A 21,390-nucleotide genomic window follows, 5' to 3' on the forward strand; every position below is an offset into this window, starting at 1 on the left:
CCGAGTCTTCGTGCACACAGAGGCTGAGTGGCCTAGCAGCCCCAGGAGCAGGTCCCTGTGGGCTGGGGCAGTGGGAGGAACTTGGGACTGGATGGGCACAACAGCTTAATTCTTCATTCCCCTCCCAGTAACACGGGGCCTGGGACAGAGTGCCGGCTCACCAGCTACAGCACCCCGATCGCTCTAGCTCCCCCCGAGAAGCCTGGCTGGGGCAAAAATGTAATTCGTTCATCAGGATCACAGCTGGGTGAGCTATGGGATGAATTAGCCCATCAGCTGAGGCCTGATCCAAAGGCACAGGAAGGATGTGCCAGGTGAGGAGCAGAGCTAGCTGAGTCCAGAGTCAGTGAGATCTCCAGGAAGGGAGACCTCTCTTCCTCTTGGGCCTAGGGATAGCAGGGGAGTTGTCCGTAGTGTTGCTACACGGGTGGAGGGAATGCAAGAAGCAGCAGGGTGTGGCTACCCTGCCAGTGGAGACTGAGTGGGTCTCTGCGGTGCGAGAAGGTAGGAGCGGCCTGCGTGCTGCTACAGGGTTGCAGCAGTTCAAGCCTGTGAGGGGCCCTAGGAGGAAGCAAAACCTCCCCTCCTTGCAGCATGAACTCTGGATGTGTGACTCCCATGCCCCAGCTCTGCCCACGTGTGGCACAGCAGACAAGCAGCATGTGGCAAGGGAGCAGGGGGTGGTGGAAGGGGAAGCGGCAGCGTCTCTCTCACCTGCCTCCGTTGCAGCCCCCGGGCCAGTGGCAGCCCTGGAACACTCTCTGCAGGAAGGTACCATTTTGGACATGGCAGGAAACCGTCCTTGTGACCATGTACGAGCACCAGTTCCTGAAAGAGACCAACATAGGCTGCATCACACCCTGCTCCTGCCCCTGCTCGGGGGGCAGATGCCCTTCACTAGCCCTAGCAGCACTGGCTGCTAGGCCAAAATGTATTGGTGTCAAATGGTCATTGAGACCCCCCCCAGGGCCCAACCAGTCACAGAGAAGCACAGAGATCCCAGGCTGGGCCCAGCTGCTTAAACCAGCTCCCCTTTGGATGCACCAGCCCCGTCATCTCGGAGCAAATGCAAATCCCCCAAGAACTTGGCTGGTTCTCCAGGGCTTCCCATTCTGACTGCCGTGCCAGTGTCTCCACCCCAAGGAGCTTCCCTGCCTCTGAATCAGGTCCAGGCTTTCCCACTCCCCGACCCGAACGTGAAAACACTCACACTGCCAACCATGCAAGTTTCCTCTGGCTGGTATTCCTGCTTAAATGCTGGCACCTTGAGGGTGTTTCACACAGCAGCAGAAAGCACTGGGCCTTTTTCCACTACCAGCCCTACGAGGGGTTGGATCACAGAAACCCCCTTTGGGACTGCCACCTGATGTGCCTGGACTACCTCTAAGCCTGTTTTCCCTGACAGCTTGGGACTTCAGTCCCTTGCCTGGTTGGAGCCAGACACGCTTGCCTGCTGCAAACACAGATCCAAGTCTGAATCACATCCCCCACAAGCTGCAGACTTAACCGAAAACAGCTTAAGAAGTGTTCCTGTCTCCAGCACTCAGATACCCAGCTCCCAATGGGTAAAGCTTATACAGGGTAAACTCATAAATTGTTCGCCCTCTAGAACACTGATAGAGAGAGATGCACAGCTGTTTGCCCCCCACCCAGGTATTAATACTTACTCTGGGTTAATTAATAAGTAAAAAGGGATTTTATTAAATATAAAAAGTAGCATTGAAGTGGTTCCAAGTAATAAAAGACAGAACAAAGTGAATTACCAAGCAAAATAAAATAAAACATGCAAGTCTAAGCCTAATACAGTAAGAAAACTTAATACAGATAAAATCTCACCCTCAGAGATATTTCAATAAGTTTCTATCACAGACTGGATGCCTTCCTAGTCTGGGCCCAATCCTTTCCCCTGGTACAGCCCTTCTTCCAGCTCAGGTGGTAGCTAGGGGATTTCTCATGACTGCAGCCCCCTTTGTTCTGTTCCACTCCCTTATATATCTTTTGCACAAGGCAGGAATCCTTTGTCCCTCTCTGGGTTCCCACCCCTCCTCCTCAATGGAAAAGCACCAGGTTAAAGATGGATTCCAGTTCAGGTGACATTATCGCATGTCACTGTAAGACTTCATTACCCACTTGCCAGCTCACACGTACACAGGAAGACTTACAAGTAAAACAGAGCCATCGACAACCAATTGTCCTGGTTAATGGGAGCCATCAAGATTCCAAATCACCATTAGTGGCCCACACTTTGCATAATTACAATAGGCCCTCAGAGTTATATTTCATATTTATAGTTTCAGATACAAGAATGATACATTTATACAAATAGGATGACCTCACTCAGTAGATTATAAGCTTTGTAAGGATACCTCACAAGAGACCTTTTGGATGAAGCATATTCCAGTTACGTTATATTCACACTCGTTAGCATATTTTCATAAAATAATATAGAGTGCAACGTCACAGGCCCCTTCACCCATTCAAGGCCGCAATCAAGATCGGAGACCTGCTGTGACAGGCGCTGTACAAAGACGTGCTGAAAGGCCTTTCTTCCAGTACAGGGACTAGAGCAGCATAGCTCCAGGGCCATACCTATGCCAGCACAACTCCGTAGTGCAGACACATCTGACAGGCAATCAGGGGACGCCCCGGATGATTGGAAAAAGGCAAATATAGTGCCCATATTTTAAAAAGGGAAGAAGGAGAATCCAGGGAATTACAGACCAGTCAGCCTCACCTCAGTCCCTGGAAAAATCATGGAGCGGGTCCTCAAGGAATCCATTCTGAAGCACTTAGAGGAGAGGAAAGTGATCAGGAACAGTCAGCATGGATTCACCAAGGGCAAGTCATGCCTGACTAACTTGATTGCCTTCTGTGGTGAACTGGCTCTGTGGAAAGCTGGCTAGATCACTGGGCTCAACGGGTAGTGATCAATGGCTCCATGTCTAGTTGGCAGCTGGTATCAAGTGGAGTGCCCCAAGGGTCGGTCCTGGGGCCGGTTTTGTTCAATATCTTCATAAATGATCTGGAGGATGGTGTGGATTGCACTCTCAGCAAATTTGCGGATGATACTAAACTGGGAGGAGAGGTAGATACGGTGGCAGGTAGGGATAGGATACAGAGGGACCTAGACAAATTGGAGGATTGAGCCAAAAGAAATCTGATGAGGTTCAACAAGGATAAGTGCAGTGTCCTGCACTTAGGGCGGAAGAATCCAATGCACCGCTACAGACTAGGGACCGAATGGCTAGGCAGCAGTTCTGCGGAAAAGGACCTAGGGTTGACAGTGGACAAGAACCTGGATATGAGTGAACAGTGTGCCCTTGTTGCCAAGAAGGCCAATGGCATTTTGGGATGTATAAGTAGGGGCATAGCCAGCAGATCAAGGGACGTGATCATTCCCCTCTATTCGACATTGGTGAGGCCTCATCTGGAGTACTGTGTCCAGTTTTGGGCCCCACACTACAAGAAGGATGTGGATAAATTGGAGAGAGTCCAGCGAAGGACAACAAAAATGATTAGGGGTCTGGAACACATGACTTATGAGGAGAGGCTGAGGGAACTGGGATTGTTTAGTCTGCAGAAGAGAAGAATGAGGGGGGATTTGATAGCTGCTTTCAACTACCTGAAAGGGTGTTCCAAAGAGGATGGATCTAGACTGTTCTCAGTGGTAGCAGATGACAGGACAAGGAGTAATGGTCTCAAGTTGCAGTGGGGGAGGTTTAGGTTGGATATTAGGAAAAACTTTTTCACTATGAGGGTGGTGAAACACTGGAATGCGTTACCTAGGGAGGTGGTAGAATCTCCTTCCTTAAAAGTTTTTAAGGTCAGGCTTGACAAAGCTCTGGCTGGGATGATTTAATTGGGGATTGGTCCTGCTTTGAGCAGGGAGTTGGACTAGATGACCTCCTGAGGTCCCTTCCAACCCTGATATTCTATGATTCTATGAATAATCAAATGGACCATCAGCTGGTTAAGCAGCCATTCTTTGGCAGGAAAAACGGTGTGAGCGAGAAATTTACATGTTTGCAAAGAAACCGCTAAGGAATACCAGGCAGACTGGGAGGCTCAGGAGCTTGGGAACTGGCTCTGGGACCTTTTGCCCTTGAGTACTGATTGGGATCAGGCCTTTTTAAAGCCCCTGACCATGATTACTGGATTAGATGGACCACTGCTTTTCTCAGGCATGCAGATTCCTAGAGCAGCATGATGACCCTCTGAATGGTGCTACCTGTCAGCTCTGTGTTCTTGGGGAACCAGGGCGCAGTATCCAGCCTGTCTGACTCATGAAGGACACCCCGCAACTCCCAGCCTCTGCTTGAACCAAAACCGATCAGAAGAAAGACTTAAGAAAAGCAATGAAAAGGCAGTGGGAAACACACCTAAACCCCTCCGGACAAGGATTAAGGTAACTCCCCTAGCTTCATTTGCATTGGGTGACAGTGTGGATGGATCACTTGATGATTACCTGTTCTGTTCATTCTCTCTCATTCTCTCTGGGGCACCTGGTATTGGCCACTGCCGGTAGGCAGGATACTGGGCTAGAAGGACCCTTGGTCTGACCCAGTAGGGCCGTTCTTATGAAGATGGGACAGGGAGGCATCCCCAGTAGCATACAGAATGGAGAACAGAGATTCCAAAGCAAGAACCGCATGGAACTCTGGGACCAGAAAAGCAGGGAAACACGGCATGGTGGGGGAATCTCTGCTCCAGATGTTAATGAACCCACACCTGCACACACCCAGCTCAGTAGTTATCAGACCAGTTCTAGTAACAGGCTCCAAGGGAGACTGTGGAATCCCCATCACTGGAAGTTTTTAAGACAGGCTGGACAAACACCTTTCCAGCCCAACATTTCTATGTTCCCCTCCCATTGGCTCTTATGGGGACTGTGCGCACCCAGTGGCTGGCTCTTTCTATGGAGGGACTACTTTAGGGCCCCTAGGGAGGGAGGTGCAATGGGGTAATCAACAACCCTTCATAAGACCACACCCGGGGCCACCTCTTGAGAGATGCTGGGAAGCTGTTGGGCTCCTCTTAGCTTCAATGAGGCAGGGGAGGCAGTGTCGCCCAGTGGATAGCACCAGACTAGGAGAGCTAGGCAAAATTCTCAGCTCTGCTGCTGCTTTGCTGGGTGACCATAGGCAAGTAATTGCCCTCCCAAGCCTCAGTTTCCCCTTTGCGAGACAGGGGAAGGACACTGACCTCCTTGCGCTCTATAAGAACTAGGTATTCCTACCATTGTGATGCTCGGCCCCTTTCAGGATGAAGTGCCACAGGAGCACAGCAGGCTGGCAGGGACGGCGCTAGGAGCAGAGGAGAGCTCCTGGGCTCTGCGCAAGCTGCGCTGGCCGGCAGCGCTCCATGCACGGGGAAGTAGTGCTGTGAGCTCCAGTGCACACGAGGAATTTTCCCAGGGTATCACCATTACGCAGACACCTGGCCTGGGAACCAGGTGCCGCGAAAACTCAAGACTATGGCACTAAAGGCAGTGCCTCCTCTCTTGCCTGCGGCAGCTGGGGCAACCAGCATGACGGCTCCTTCTGCAGGCTGCTGGCTACTGGCCTTGACATGGCCAAGCCCTTCCTCGTGACCTTTCCTCTGAGCACACTGAAGTCAAAGGGAGCGGAGCAGGTTGTAAAGGCCGCACTAGAGCCCTGCAGCGGGACCAGGATCCCACGAGGCCCGCAGGACCCACTGCCATAATAGCGGGAGTGGGTGTTGTGCGGTGGGATGGGAGCGAGATTCAAACTAGTCCTGTGCAGGGTTGTAGGCAGCACCATTGCAAACAGGAGCACTGCTTACAAAGAGACCCAGACAGAGTGGAGAGATCAAAGGAGAGCAACAAATAATAACCCACCTTCCATCTGGGCATCTCCAAGGGCCTAGCAAACGTGAGGGGGGTCATTTGTCTTGTGCGCAGGCAGTCCTGAGCATGAACTGGGGCTTAATCCTTGCACAGCGTCACCAGTGCCAAGAATCCAGAAATCATGGGATTGGCTTAAAATTCAGGAAATTTCAAATAAACAAACGCTGGCTTCTTTTTCTTTGCCTCTTGCTTTCAGAGCCTTCAGGCTGCGCTCAGGTCACATTTGCAAGCTCTTCCCCACCATCATGAAGGTTAGAAACTTACTGGGTACATTTTAAAAAAAGAGCTTCCCACCTAATCACATGACTCTGGGTCCTGGAGCTTAAAGGAAAACACCCAATGTTACAAGAGAAAAGGATAACCTTGTAAGAGGTGAGAACCCTGCTTCCAAGCCCTCTGCACTGCGAGTAATGATCAACTCCATTTTAGGAAAGGGAAACTGAGGCACAGTGAGGGGCAGTGACTTGTGTTAGGTCACAGCTTAGAGCCAGAAACAGAACCCACATCCGGAGGTCTGGGCCTAAGCTACAAGACCATTGTTCTAACTGAAAATTCACAACCTAAGATCTGTGAGGAAAGGTTAAGCCAATGTCAAACCTCAGCTAGAGGCTGGGCCAGGAGCTTGCTGGGAGCTCTTGTGACACAACTAGCTTGTACAGAATAGAGCAGATTGCAGCCAGCCACCTTCATCTTTGGTGCAATGCATGGGGCCAGACCTCTGCTGATTGCATTTGGTCTGTGGGGCTACACTTTTATCAATCCTTTTTTGAATCCTGCTATGCTCTTGTCTTCAATGTGATCCTGTGGCAGTGAGTTTTACAGGATAACTGTGCACTGTGTAAACACACATCTCTTGTGGCAGTTTTAAATTGCTGTCTTTCAATCTCATTGAATGTCCTTTTGCTCTTGTATTTCCTGAGTCAAGGGGAACAGAAGATACAGATTTATCTTCTCTGTCCCATTCATTATTTTGTACACCTGAATCAGGTCTTATCTTGTCTGATAGCTGCTCCCAGAGCCTGACGGGAAGCAGCCTGTGATGGGGATTTGAATGTCCTGTGTCCTGAGGGATTTGAGTGCTGCTGTTGATATGGTGGGGTTTCTTATGGTTGCATAGGAGGGAATTTGTTTGGGATGCAATTTGGCCTAGTGGGTAGCGCACTGGCCTGGGCCACAGAAGTCCTGGTTTCTAGTCCTGGCCTTGCTGCTGGCTGACCTTGGGCAAGTCACTTCTCCTCTTTGTGCCTCAGTTTCCCAATCTGTAAAATGGGGCTAATGATACTGACCTCCTTTGCAGACTCACAATGATTTGCATCCCTTATTTAATCATTTTGAATAATGAATACATGTGAGAAGATGGTGATCTGGCCGCAGACAATTCCTGGGATGGTGGAGGGGGAAGAGGCAGAATGTGTAGATTAAATAAAAGATCCAGAATTCTTCACCCAGCTTTCGCCCCCAACAATAGATGCTACGGTCAGAGCCCGGCCAATGCATGAGGCAGGACAGAAGCCAGCTTACTGCTCTCCTGTGGCTAGGTTGCTCAGCGGGGATATCAGGAGTCAAAAATCTGGGTCAAGTCAGAAGACCATAGTGAGGGCCAGTGTCCCTCTCATTTTTCCCACCCACGTGTGGAATAAATTTTGTTACATGCAGCAATAGGGAGGTTGTGTGTGACACGTGACCTACCTATGGGTGCACATAACAACATTCATGTGGTGGGGGTGGGGCCGAGGGGTTCGGAGTGTGGGAGGGGGCTCAGGGCTGGGGCAGAGGATTGGGGGTGTGAGGGCTCTGGCTGGGGGTACAGGGTCTGGGATGGGGCCAGGGATGAGGGGCTCAGGGCTAGGGGAGAGGGTTGGGGTGCAGGGGGTGAGGGCTCCGGCTGGGGATGCAGGCTCTGGGGTGGGGCTGGGGATGAGGGGCTCAGGGCTGGGGCAGAGGGTTGGGGGTGCGGGGGCATGAGGGCTCTGGCTGGGGGTGCGGGCTCTGGGGTGGGGCCAGGGATGAGGGGCTCAGGGCTGGGGCAGAGGGTTGGGGTGCAGGGGCATGAGGGCTCTGGCTGGGGGTGTGAGCTCTGGGGTGGGGCCGGGGATCAGGGGTTTGAGGTGCAGGAGGGGGCTCAGGGGCTACGGTGGGGAGAGAGGACTCTCCCCAGCTCTCTCTCCCCACAGCAGCACCTGGGCTGGGGTGGAGAGGCACCTGTCCCCACTGCAGGAGCTCTGGGGCTGGGGCTGCAGGATAGGTGCCGCTCCTGCCGGCCCCAGCAGGTCCGGGCACAGCCGAGGTGGGGGCTGGGTGAGGTGGGGCTAGTGAGCGGCTGGTCCCCGGTGGGTTCCCTGGGCGCCTGCCTGGCGCTAAGTAGGGTGCTGGGCCGCTTACAGGGAGCTGAGGTGAACTTAGGGCTTGTCTACGCTGCAGCTCGGCTCAAGCCTCCCAGCCCAGGGGCCAGACCCAGGCTAGCTCCGCTCAGGCTCGTGTGCTACAGGGAGCAGGGCAGCTGCTGCTGGCCTGGGAGACGGCTCAGGCCAGCCACCTGCACGCCGGCACCCACCCGCGGGGGCCTGTTCTCCAGCTGGAGCTACGCTGATTTGCAGCAGCCGAGGGTCTGGCTCAGCTGGTAAGCGTGGAACAAGAAGGAGCCATGGTTAGTGTTCCCTTCCTGACTGCTACAGCGGCCCAGAACCGGGTCCCTGATCACCTGCCCCTGGGGCTGCAAGGGGCCTGTGGCCTTGTTTTTCCCTCCGCTTGTGTGTTCTGCCCCGCTTCTACCCCCTCTGTCCTGTCTGTTTACGTAGTCAGTCTTTGGGGCAGGGGCTGGTGGCTCCTCTGTGGTTTTTGCAGCGCCTGACACCAAGGGCTCCCCATCTTGGATGGTCCCTAGGCACTATCGTAACAGCCGTGGGTATTAGTAAGAAGAGCCCATCCTCCGCAGCGGGCCCATGTCGTGCCCAGGCCCTGCCCCACTGTGCCTCCAGCATCAGAACAGCTGCTTTCTGCACACGCAGCTGCTGCTCTCCCCTTGCCCGCACCCGCCCACGGCGCCAGGACACAAGATCAGTGCAGTCTCCTCTTCCCAGACGCATGAGCCGCCAGCCAGCATGGGCCCCACGCTGCAACGGAGTCTCGGCAGCCGGTCTGGGCAGCTTGGGCAGCACCGGAGACCCAGCTGGCAGGGACCAGAGGGGCCAGGGCTGTGCTCACCATTGTGTCTGCCTGGGGTGGCACCATGCTAGGGCGGACTGAACTGCCCCACTGAGACGGCAGATCAGCTGAGCACGCAGCCTGTGTGTTACTGCAGGAGAGGAGCTGGGGTGCTCATGGAGCTGTGCTGGGGTGACTCCCCAGCTGCAGGCTACTGGCTTGACTCTTCAGGTATATTAGGTTTAGCCCCAGCTTCGTCCCTTCCTGAGGGCTGGAGGCTTTACCCAGCAGCGGTAGTTAAAAAATGAAAGAAAAGGCCAGTTCAGACTGCATCCAGATGCTGCTGGTGAGGCCTGAGGTGTCCAATTCACCTCTGCTGGGAGCACATGGTGGTGAGGGGAATGGCCCATTGCCCCCTCTCCAGCCCCCTCCATTGCAGAGCCTGGAGCCAGGATCCCAAGATGAGCTAAGTCCAGCACAGAGCCAGGCTGGCGAGGGACCAAACGCACATGTTACAGAGGGGGAACCCTGGGAGCTGAGCTCAGTGCAGAGAGGGAGCCGCCCAGCCCAGACTGCACGGGGAGCAGGGAGCCTGCACCAGCCCAGGGACTGGCCCTGCCCACCTGCCCACTCACCCACAACAGGGGGGGGGAGACTGAGAACTGCTGTCCTTCTCACGGGGCACACAAAGAAACTGCCTGAGCTCACCTGCTCCAGTGTATAATCAATGGTACTCATAGAATCTCAGGGTTGGAAGGGACCTCAGGAGGTCATCTAGTCCAACCCCCTGCTCAAAGCAGGACCAATCCCCAATTTTTGCCCCAGATTCCTAAATGGCCCCCTCAAGGATTGAAGTCACAACGCTGGGTTTAGCAGGCCGATGCTCAAAGCACTGAGCTATCCCTCCTCTCTGCAGCACCACCTGTCCTTGGAGCTGTCCTCTGCCCCTGACAGTGCTTCTGCACCCTTCCCAAGAGCTCCTCAAGCTGGAGGAAAGCTGGGAGTGCAGTAGCTGTCTACCTCCCCCTAAGAGCTGCTACACTGGCTGACACCCGGGACCTCCAAAGCACGAGCTGTACAGTGCGAACTAAAGAGCCAGGCTTTCAAGCTGGGGCTGTGAGACCCACATCCTCTGTGCTGTGGGTCGGAAACAGAGGGCAACCACTGGGTTATGCTGGTGCAAGTTTTATTGCACCTCCTGATGGAAGACTGTGGGAGTGCCCCAGAGCTAAAGCTCCTGCACCGTTTGCAACAGTGCCTCCTGCTGGGAGAGGCAGGTTTGGGATATCGCAGAGCAATCCCTACACGAGGCTTCACAGTCCCCCACTCGCAACTCTTCCCAGTGGGCTCAGAGGGAAGGGAGACAGGACATGGGGAGATCAAGCCCTTCGGCTCTACTGCAAGGGCTCAGATCTGCCCCCAGCCATTCCCAGCTGGTGCATCTCCAGTGGGCACACAGCTATCGTGGCAGAGACACTGTAGGGGGGTCAGAGCGCCAAGCCCCCTGCTCTGGAGCTGGGGGCATCAGAGCATCTAGCCCCTTGCTCTGGGAACATGGGGTGGGGTCAGACCACCAAGCTCCTTGTTCGGGGGCCATGGGGTGTGTGTGTGTCAGAGCGCCCAGCCCCTTGTTCAGGGCTGTGTGTGGTATGGGGGGTGTCAGAGTGCCCAGCCCTTTGTTCGGGGGCCATGTGGGGTGGGTCAGAGTGCCCAGCCCCTTGTTTGGGGGCCACGGAGGGGGGGCTCAAGCACTGAGCCTCTTGTTCAGGACTGTGGGGTGGTCAGAGCACCGAGCCCCTTGTTCAGGTCTGTGCGGGGGGTCAGAGCCCCCAGCCCCTTGTTTGGGGGCCATGGAGGGGGGCCTTGGAGCACCGAGCCTCTTGTTCAGGGTTTCCCGTCACTCTCACAGGAAAGCTGAGGGATTATCAGGGACTGCGATTTATGGGAAGGGGCTCAAGCCCCTCTTCCCCAAGGGCCATGGCTCCAGTCCATCCTGGGGGGCTAGTCTCTGGAAGACGTTGCCATGTGGTCTACGCGATCCCGCCCTGCTAAACGAACACTTCGGCTCTGGGGTCCCTTCCTTCCCCCGCGTGGTGTGGGAGGGCGCACAGCGCTGGGTGTGCCCTGGGCGGGCACTCAGCCCAGCCCTGACTCCGGGACCGGCCTGGACAGGGGTGGCTGTGACATCACTAGCTGGCGAAGGCCATGAGGCCCCCTCCCGCTCACTGGCTCTCACATTCCTAGCGCATTCCCAGCCAGAGTTGTCTGTCACAGTTTGGCCTCTCCGCCCTCCTGTAGCGGGGCCGGGCCCGGGGCCCCTCCCCATCCCACCCCCGCCCCATCACAAAGGCTCCTTTATGTGATGCCTTCTCTCTCTAACTGGAAACTGGGCTCTCAGCAGTGGAGACCCTGGGTCTGCATGGTAGGCTCAAGCCCCTGCCACCGCAGCTGTGACTCCCTCTGCCCAGCTAAGCACCAGGTGCAAGGGAAGGCCTGGGTGTGTCTGGCTTTAAGGGGCCGCCTGTGTGTGAGGGAGGGCATGCTCCCAGCTGGGCGCTGGAATGGCAGAAATCAGCATGTGGGCAGCCGCAGGGCCCCTGGCTGAGATTCCTCTCCATCACGGCTCCCCACAAAGGGAGGGAGCAGATGCCATGAAGCCGAGCAGAACAAAGACACTGGCGTGCTGGCTCCCGTGCCCACACCGGGGGAATGCTGCAGTTTGTCTCACTCAGCGCTCTCCAGGGGGGCTAATCTATTGCAGACTGCATCTCTTGCACAAACCCACTGAGTGGCTGCAGCTGGAGGCCCTCCCCCACCCCCTGCCTGGCAGCGCCCCACTAGCTGGCACTCCCACGTTCTTCCCAACAGCCGCCACAGCTGTGCTGGGAGAGGGTGTGGAACCAGCCCCACAGTGACTGCTGCTGGCTGACCCTGATATCAGCATTGCTCCTCGGACACCTGCAACAGCACGGGAACAGCTGGGAGCTCCCCACCCCTGCCCCAGCAGTGTCCCGGGGCTGGAACAGCTGGGAGCTCCCCACCCCCGCCCCAGCAGCGCCCCGGGGCTGGAACAGCTGGGAGCTCCCCACCCCTGCCCCAGCAGGGCCCCGGGGCTGGAACAGCTGGGAGCTCCCCACCCCTGCCCCAGCAGGGCCCCGGGGCTGGAACAGCTGGGAGCTCCCCACCCCTGCCCCAGCAGTGCCCGGGGGCTGGAACAGCTGGGAGCTCCCCACCCCCGCCCCAGCACTGCCCCGGGGCTGGAACAGCTGGGAGCTCCCCACCCCCACCCCAGCAGTGCCCGGGGGCTGGAACAGCTGGGAGCTCCCCACCCTGCCCCAGCAGGGCTCTGGGGCTGGAACAGCTGGGAGCTCCCCACCCCCGCCCCAGCAGGGCCCCGGCACTGGAACAGCTGGGAGCTCCCCACCCCCGCCCCAGCAGGGCCCCGGGGGCTGGAACAGCTGGGAGCTCCCCACCCCTGCCCCAGCAGCGCCCCGGGGCTGGAACAGCTGGGAGCTCCCCACCCCTGCCCCAGCAGTGCCCGGGGGCTGGAACAGCTGGGAGCTTCCCACCCCCGCCCCAGCACTGCCCCGGGGCTGGAACAGCTGGGAGCTCCCCACCCTGCCCCAGCAGGGCCCCGGGGCTGGAACAGCTGGGAGCTCCCCACCCCCGCCCCAGCAGTGCCCGGGGGCTGGAACAGCTGGGAGCTCCCCACCCCCGCCCCAGCACTGCCCCGGGGCTGGAACAGCTGGGAGCTCCCCACCCCTGCCCCAGCAGGGCCCCGGGGCTGGAACAGCTGGGAGCTCCCCACCCCCACCCCAGCAGTGCCCGGGGGCTGGAACAGCTGGGAGCTCCCCACCCTGCCCCAGCAGGGCCCCGGCACTGGAACAGCTGGGAGCTCCCCACCCCCGCCCCAGCAGGGCCCCGGGGGCTGGAACAGCTGGGAGCTCCCCACCCCTGCCCCAGCAGCGCCCCGGGGCTGGAACAGCTGGGAGCTCCCCACCCCTGCCCCAGCAGTGCCCGGGGGCTGGAACAGCTGGGAGCTCCCCACCCCCGCCCCAGCACTGCCCCGGGGCTGGAACAGCTGGGAGCTCCCCACCCTGCCCCAGCAGGGCCCCGGGGCTGGAACAGCTGGGAGCTCCCCACCCCTGCCCCAGCAGGGCCCCGGCGCTGGAACAGCTGGGAGCTCCCCACCCCCGCCCCAGCAGCACCCCGGGGCTAGAATGGGGAAAGAAGGAGGTTTGGGGGGGGCACACTGAGTGCTGGGGCTGTCTCTGGGGTTTTCCCAGGGGACCAGGTTCTCCAGGGCTCAGCACCCACAGTTGGGTTCAGATTTGTAAAAGCTCAGCACCCAATGTGCTGTGCCCTTCTGATTCCAGCCAGCCACCCCTTGCTGAGGGACTGGCCCACACAGAACTCCGGCACCCTACGTCCAGTGTGGGGCAGGCTCCGGGTCGCTGACCTAGGCTATGGTCTATCCAGGCATGCTGCTCGAATGACCCCTGGGCTCTCGCCAGGCTTCCTCCCCCCAGCCTGTGAATGAACAACTTGCGTTTAGCTCGTGCAGAGCCTGGCACCTGGGGAGCCCAGGCTATGCAGACAGTGAAGGGAGAACTTACATGTGTCTGCAGCATGGGCATGGAGAGCGACCAGGATTCACTAGGGAGAAGCCCATGGGGATTGTGGCCAGCCAGGCATAGCTAAGCTCCTGATCATTCCTGCTAATCCCCAGATTGGGCCCTCCAGTCTTGGGTGCCTAGTCTCCTGGCCTGGACTCCTACTTCTGCCCACTGGTACCTGGGCCCCTACCGCTGTCCCCAGTGTGGAGTGTGCTGCTCTGCTGCCCTCCCCATCCCTATGATGCCGGACAGCAGGCTGCTGCCCTGCGCCACTCTTAAACCCTGGCCCTGCTGCTATCACACATCTCTGCTGGGAGCTGAGCACTCCAGTATCCTCACTATAGCATGCCAGCCCGCACCCACCTCAGGCCTGCCCGTACCCATGCCCACCTACAGCCATGGCCCAGGCTGCCCTACATCCTGCCTGCTTGCACTCTTGTCTCATGCCTAGCCAGAACCAGGTCCCATTTCCACCTGCACCCACGCACCATGCCTACCTGCACCCATGCCTATCTACAGCCATGCCCAGCTGCACCCATACCTCATACCACCTGTCAATCTTGGGAGCCACACAAGACTCTTCAGGGCAGGGTCCACGCCTTGATGCATATTTGCAGAGCACCCAGCACAAGGCCCCAATCCTGACAGGGCCCCGAGTGCTTTCACCCTATGGATACTGGAGCTGGCCGAACAACACCCATCAGAAGAGTTTTCCATTGAAAACTGCAGTTTTGTCAAAATCAAAACATGTTGCAGGAATGTGTCAATTCTGACTAAATTTTTGAAAGAAAAAAGTTGAAACAAATTGTTCAACTTTCTCGTTTCGATAATGTTCATTTCACTTTCACAAGGTAAAAATGTTTCTCTTCAATTGTCTCATTTCAATTCAATTCATTTTGGCTGATGTATTTGAATCCTTATTTCTATTGTATATTTTGATCAATCATATTTATCCTCTGTATGGCGTTGGATAGCTGAATGTAATATCAAAGTCAAAATTATATGAATCAATGTTATTGGAAGGGCACATCTGTATCAAAATGAAGCATTTTGCAATGATCCCAAATCAACTGGTTGGGGGGAGGGGGATGATCTGTTTTGTGGGAAATTTCATTCCAATGTGGAATGAAAAATCATTTCAGAATTTCCCACGAATGGCAATTCCCATTCCCAGCCAGCTGGAGTCAATATTAAACAGCCCAAGCAGGCCCGAGCCAGGGACCCACAGGAGGGTGGGGCGCCCTGGCTGCAGAGCCACAGGCTGGATGATTCATCTTGCTGCTTTGTGACCTGTGAGATGCCTGTCTGCTCTCCGAGGAGAAGGGCCTTTGAAAAGGAGCTGCCCTGCGAGGAGGATAAAGAATTTGCCAGGGGGAGGGGCATTGTTTACTTTTAAAGAGCAGGAGAGGGATCATTGTCTGGAAAGCTCTGGGGGGCTGGTGGAGGGTGGAAAGGATCAGAGAGAGGGGTGGTTTTCCAGAGGGAAGGGGCCAAATCCCTCCTGGGTATAACAGCAGTGAAGTCAGTGCAAAAGGCCTGAAAGACACATAAGGCAAGTCACTTCCCCTTTATACACCTGTTTCCCCTCCCACCCTTCATCTGCCTCCTCCACTAGTCAGACTGAGCACTCTTCAGGGCAGGGCGCAGGTCTCCCTAGCTGCTTGTACAGCAGAAAGCACAAGGGGGTCTAGGCGCCCTGCCATGGTATAATGACAGAGGGCAATGGAGCAGAAGGCAGATCAAGCTCTATCCCGCACATAGGGAATGCAGGTCTGGCATGGTGGGTGGTGTCCTGGCCAACAGGGGGCAGCGCAGAGAATAGAAGAGGTAGGACAGGAAATTCTATTCCAAGCATTTACAGATTCGGGGGGCGGGGGGGAGGGGGAACAATGGCGTGGTAGAAGATACAGAAAGAACAGTCTCTGTGCCAGGGTAGCAGGCCGCACAGCTGGCACCAGTACCTCACCAGAGGGCAAAGAGCGTGAAAGAACAGTAAATATGGCAGGCGACCAGCTTGGCTTAACAGTGAAATCCTTGCTGATCTTAAACACAAAAAAGAAGCTTACAAGAAGTGGAAGATTGGACAAATGACCAGGGAGGAGGATAAAAATATTGCTCAGGCATGCAGGAGTAATTTGGCTTTCCTGATTTCACACCTGGAGTTGCGGCTAGCAAGAGATGTTCAGAGTAACAAGAAGGGTTTCTTCAGGTATGTTAGCAACAAGAAGAAAGTCAAGGAAAGTGTGGGCCCCTAACTGAATGATGGAGGCAACCTAGTGACAGAGGATGTGGAAAAAGCTAATGTACTCAATGCTTTCTTTGCCTCTGTCTTCACGAAGAAGGTCAGCTCCCAGACTGCTGCGCTGGGCAACACAGCATGGGGAGTAGGTGGCCAGCCCTCTGTGGAGAAAGAGGTGGTTAGGGACTATTTAGAAAAGCTGGACGTGCACAAGTCCATGGGGCCGGAGGCGCTGCATCCGAGAGTGCTAAAGGAATTGGCGGATGTGATTGCAGAGCCATTGGCCATTATCTTTGAAAACTCATGGCGATTGGGGGAAGTCCCAGACGACTGGAAAAAGGCTAATGTAGTGCCCATCTTTAGAAAAGGGAAGAAGGAGGATCCGGGGAACTACAGGCCAGTCAGCCTCACCTCAGTCCCTGGAAAAATCATGGAGCAGGTCCTCAAGGAATCAATTCTGAAGCACTTAGAGGAGAGGAAAGTGATCAGGAACAGTCAGTATGGATTCACCAAGAGCAAGTCATGCCTGACTAATCTAATTGCCTTCTATGATGAGATAACTGGTTCTGTGGATGAAGGGAAAGCAGTGGACGTGTTATTCCTTGACTTTAGCAAAGCTTTTGACACGGTCTCCCACAGTATCCTTGCCAGCAAGTTAAAGAAGTATGGGCTGGATGAAGGGACTATAAGCTGCCTAGAAAGCTGGTTAGGTTGTCAGGCTAGCTCAGTGGTTTGAGCATTGGCCTGCTAAACCTAGGGTTGTGAGTTCAATCCTTGAGGGGGCCATTTAGGGATCTGGGGCAAAAATTGGGGATTGGTCCTGCTTTGAGCAGAGGGTTGGACTAGATGATTTCCTGAGGTCCCTTCCAACCCTGACAGTCTATGATTTGGGGCTGTATAAGTAGGAGCATTGCCAGCAGATCAAGAGACGTGATCATTCCCCTCTATTTGGCATTGGTGACGCCTCATTTGGAGTACTGTGTCCAGTGTTGGGCCCTACACTACAAGAAGGATGTGGAAAAATTGGAAAGCATCTAGTGGAGGGCAACAAAAATGATTAGGGGACTGGAACACATGACTTATGAGGAGAGGCTGAAGGAACTGGGATTGTTTAGTCTGCAGAAGAGACGAATGAGGGGGGATTTGATAGCTGCTTTTAACTACCTGAAAGGTGGATCCAAAGAGGATGGTTCTAGACTGTTCTCAGTGGTAGCTGATGACAGAACGAGGAGTAATGGTCTCAAGTTGCAGTGGGGGAGGTTTAGATTGGGTATTAGGAAAAACTTTTTCACAAGGAGGGTGGTGAAACACTGGAATGGGTTACCTAGGGAGGTAGTGGAATCTCCTTCCTTAGATATTTTTAAGGTCAGGCTTGACAAAGCCCTGGCTGGGATGATTTAATTGGGGATTGGTCCTGCTTTGAGCAGGGGGTTGGACTAGATGACCTCCTGAGGTCCCTTCCAGCGCTGATATTCTATGATTCTATGGAAGGGAGAGGAGGCAAAGTCAGATGGGCTGCCTCTCCCTGCAGCCCATCTCACAGTTATTGCTTATGGTGGGTTTGGGGGAATAAGTAACACCTATATTGTACCTTTCATCAGAGCATCTCAGCTCTCTCTGCCTGAAACCTGCACAACACCTTCAAGAGACGAGCCTGGGAAGTGGAACTTAAATCCATAACTCTGCCAGACACTAAAAACCAGGGACTTAACAGAGACGCTAAACTGGCTTTATGGCCCATTACACATCCTGCTGCCTGCTAACTCTGGTTCTCCGACCACTACAGAGGTGTTCATTGCTCACTTTATTTTAAGGGATCTCTTACATGTGTGAACCCATATGCTTAACAATCTGTCCCACCTTGTACTTAGCTCAGACACTTTGGTTACCTTCTCCAGACCTGAAGAAGAGCTCTGTGTAGCTCAAAAGCATGTCCCTTGGGCCAACTACACGCAGCATTTGGCATGGCTCATATCCTTTTTGTAGCTATGAACCCTAGCAGGGATGTGGCAGGGAGGCCCTGCCATGGCAAACACACGGGACCTGAAAACTAAACCATCCACTGTGGAAAAGCTAAACAGTGCAGCCCTAAGTAGGTCAGTGACGAGAAGCTGTGGAGACAACTTCCCCGGCTGCAGGGTGGGTGAGGGCCAGAGAGCAGGCGCTCCCCTTGGCACGTGGCAAAGGCAGCCAGCAAAGAGCAGGGCAGGAGGTGGGTAGAAGGGGAGGCAACACAGGTCTAAGTCTGGAGACCATAGTCTATCCCAAGAGGGGGCAGGTGTGATCCTAGAGCTCATGAGTCTCCCCAAGTGGATCTCCATCATGGTCTGGATCTAGCCATCTGATCTCTCTGTGGGATTGCTAAGGCATGGCTCACAATGACAGCTACGCCCCATGGCTAGAGCAGCCGAGTTTTCACTGTCCATTTCCCAAGCCTCCGGGAGGGCTGGGATTCACCAACCAAAGCAGGGGCTGAAAAGCAAGTGCCCAGCACTAGCGAGCAAAGGAAGCCAGGGACCGGGGTGGGTAAGGTGTGGCTGGGGAGGGACCCTCACTCACAGCCCCCGGCCTCTGACTGGGCTGGGAAAGCATCTGCTGGCTGGGACAGGTTGGAGCTGCTTCACCCCAGGCCAGATTTCTCTGCAGATGTTCCCAGCGGAGACCTTGAAAGGCCTCTTGTCCCTGAGTCCGGCTTCACCCACAGCAGCAGCCTGACTCCCCCAGCACCCAGTGGGCCAGGGTGTTCCCAGGAACAGCTCTCTGCTAGGGCTAAGGAGGGGGGGGGTGTAAGGTTTCCATACCACCCTGTTGCTGTACAGTCATTTGAATCAAAGACTAGTAGTGAAGGGCCTGAACCAAACCCCAGCTCTGAATCCCCCCAGATGATTCTCCAGAAGTTTGGAATCAGGGCCAAGTGTTGCTTCTCAGACCATTCCTGCATGGAATAAGCCGACAGCTGCCCTGCACCCTCAGCCCAAGTTGTGCCTCAAGCTACTCAGTGGGGCTGGGAAAAGCTGCTTCTAACTTGGGATCTTTACCAAGGTTTGCACTGCTCTGTGCTTCCTGGGTTTGCCTGGGACGGGAAGGGGAAATGAAAATGCTTCTGCACACAGTGTCCCTGATCCAGCCCGCATCGGAAGGCCCCACGGATCCAGTGATGGAGATATTTCTAGAGCAAAACGTTTCCCACAAACATCACAAAAGCTGGATACTGCCAAGAACCAGCAACTCCTCCAGGGTTCCCCAGACCTCAGTAAGAATCATAGAATCATAGAATATCAGAGTTGGAAGGGACCTCTGGAGGTCATCTAGTCCAACCCCCTGCCCAGAGCAGGACCAATCCCCAACTAAATCATCCCAGCCAGGGCTTTGTCAAGCCTGACCTTAAAAACTTCTAAGGAAGGGGATTCCACCACCTCCCTAGGTAACGCATTCCAGTGTTTCACCACCCTCCTAGTGAAAAAGTTTTTCCTAATATCCAACCTAAATCTCCCCCACTGCAACTTGAGACCATTACTCCTTGTCCTGTCATCTGCTATCACTGAGAATAGTTTAGATCCATCCTCTTTGGATCCACCTTTCAGGTAGTTAAAAGCAGCTATCAAATCCCCCCTCATTCGTCTCTTCCGTAGACTAAACAATCCCAGTTCCCTCAGCCTCTCCTCATAAGTCATGTGCTCCAGACCCCTAATCATTTTTGTTGCCCTTCGCTGGACTCTCTCCAGTTTTTCCACATCCTTCTTGTAGTGTGGGGCCCAAAACTGGACACAGGACTCCAGATGACTCCCCACACTGACTGGGGTGCTGGTTTAACAGCCCTGGTCTGTCCACAGACCAAGTAGATCATAGAGAGCAGCCTGGAGCTGTGAGCCCCAGGGTCCTCAGCCAACACACCTCAACCCCAACCTGCCGGCTCGTCCAAAGGAAATTCAGCTGATGCACATTGTTCCCACCGAGCTTTTCTGCAAAGAGAAGCTGAGCTCCACCACAGGCCAACCCAAGCCAGCATGCTAGGGCCAAAAGGCCCCCTATACGCCCAGCTGCCACTCACCTGTTACTCTCAACAGACATTCACAAATCAGGTCTCTTCCTGCTATTATTCCTATCTGTGGGTATTTTCACAGGCCCACCTAGCGCCAGGACCCTGCTGGGTTGATGGCATGCTGCAGAACAGCGAGGGCAAGCACCTCGCCCCTGTATGCTCCAGAATTTGTTCAAAGGAGGACAACACTCCTCTGCAGAGGGGGCATTCAAGCCACCCAGCCTTGGCCAAGGCTCCCTGCAGCAGAGCCAAGAACAGAAGCTGGGTCTCCTGATGCCCAGCCCTGTGCCCTAGGCACAGGCATTCACTCGGGCAGCCCAGGGGCCCATGGCTGCCCTTGCCGAGACGCTCTTTACCTTGGGTTGGCGTGCTGGAGTCCGGCCAGGCTCCAGGTGCAGCTCCCCTCAGGCAGCAGACAGCACAGCCATAGGGCAGCTGGCAGGCACCTCATCCAGCTGAGCTGCGGCATGCTCATCGTGTCCGGCCCTGGGGCCAGAGCTTCTGAGTTCACACAGAGCCCTTGATCGTTCTTGAGCTCAGCCGATCCCCACAACGTGCTCCCACACGCCCCCTCCTCCGGCCAAGGCAGGCGCTCAAGGATCTCTCATTGAGAAAAAAAGAGAAGCCCCCTTGGCACAGGGGCTCATGAGAAGTGTAGTGGCCCAGTGCCAGGCCCGGTCGGAATAAAGCCCAGGTTTAGCTGGGACCGCGAAGGAGGAAGCTGAGCTTGCAGGGATGGGGGGAGAGAACTCAGATCAGTGCTGCCAATCCTCCCTGCACGGTCCTGCAAAACAAAAACAATAACTGGAGTTAAGTTGCTCTCTGCATTAACTTGGCTGGGGCTCCTGCAGCAGCTGGGGGGAGGCTCCAGCTAAGCTTAGAGGGACAGCAAAATTACCAAAGAGGAGAGATCGCCTCTTTGCGCTGCAAACTTGCAGGAGAAAAGATGGGCCACAGGGAGGGAGCGCCAGCTTCTCTCACCTTCCAACGCTCTGGAGCTTCCTCAGGGCCCAGGCAGAGGGGCTGGGGGCTATTGCAAGCCAGCTTTTCCTCCTCTCGCACTCTGCCCAGCGTTGCTCTTACCGCTGGGATGTTTGGCAAAGGGAAAAGCGATTAAAGGCAGCTCAAAGTCCTGCCCCTTTCTTTCGACTGGATTAAGGAACCCAAACAATCCCAGAGGCTTTTCAAAAGACGAGCGTTGCTCTCTCCTCCTTCCCACCCCCCCCCCTTCATGTTCAAGACGTGGACTGATTTCATATTCCCAGCCTTGCTAAGCGGCAAGGGGAGGGGGAAGCCACTTCGATCATATACAGAGCTCACTTCTTTCTGCTTCCCAGATCCAGCCCCCCACAGAAAGCCACTTCCTGGGATTGCTCAGAAAGGGTCCAATTTTCCTCTTCCACAGCTGGCTGCAGTGGCCTTACTCCTAATTGACATCGGTGTAAAGGAGAGAGGCCCAACAGGAAGCAGCTGCTAAACTTGG

At 55.3% G+C, this 21,390-nt stretch overlaps 1 protein-coding gene across 2 annotated transcripts in view; it reads right to left on the reverse strand.

Moving 5' to 3' along the window:
• EMID1 (EMI domain containing 1) overlaps positions 1–21,052 on the reverse strand; it is a 77,940-nt gene extending 56,888 nt beyond the window's left edge. Inside the window, exons 1-3 of one of the 2 annotated variants that reach the window (XM_074973126.1) lie at positions 20,889–21,052; positions 20,264–20,691; positions 715–828 (exon numbers count right to left, since the gene is read on the reverse strand). In XM_074973126.1, coding sequence (XP_074829227.1) covers positions 715–828; positions 20,264–20,382 — 233 coding nt within the window. In that variant the 5' untranslated portion in view covers positions 20,383–20,691; positions 20,889–21,052. Of the gene's footprint in view, positions 1–714; positions 829–20,263; positions 20,692–20,805 lie in introns of both variants that reach the window. The other variant, XM_074973124.1, reaches the window with a different exon arrangement.
• Positions 21,053–21,390: the final 338 nt, after the last annotated feature.

This window comes from Natator depressus, chromosome 15 (genome assembly GCF_965152275.1).
Source record: "Natator depressus isolate rNatDep1 chromosome 15, rNatDep2.hap1, whole genome shotgun sequence".
NCBI classification, from domain to species: domain Eukaryota; kingdom Metazoa; phylum Chordata; order Testudines; family Cheloniidae; genus Natator; species Natator depressus.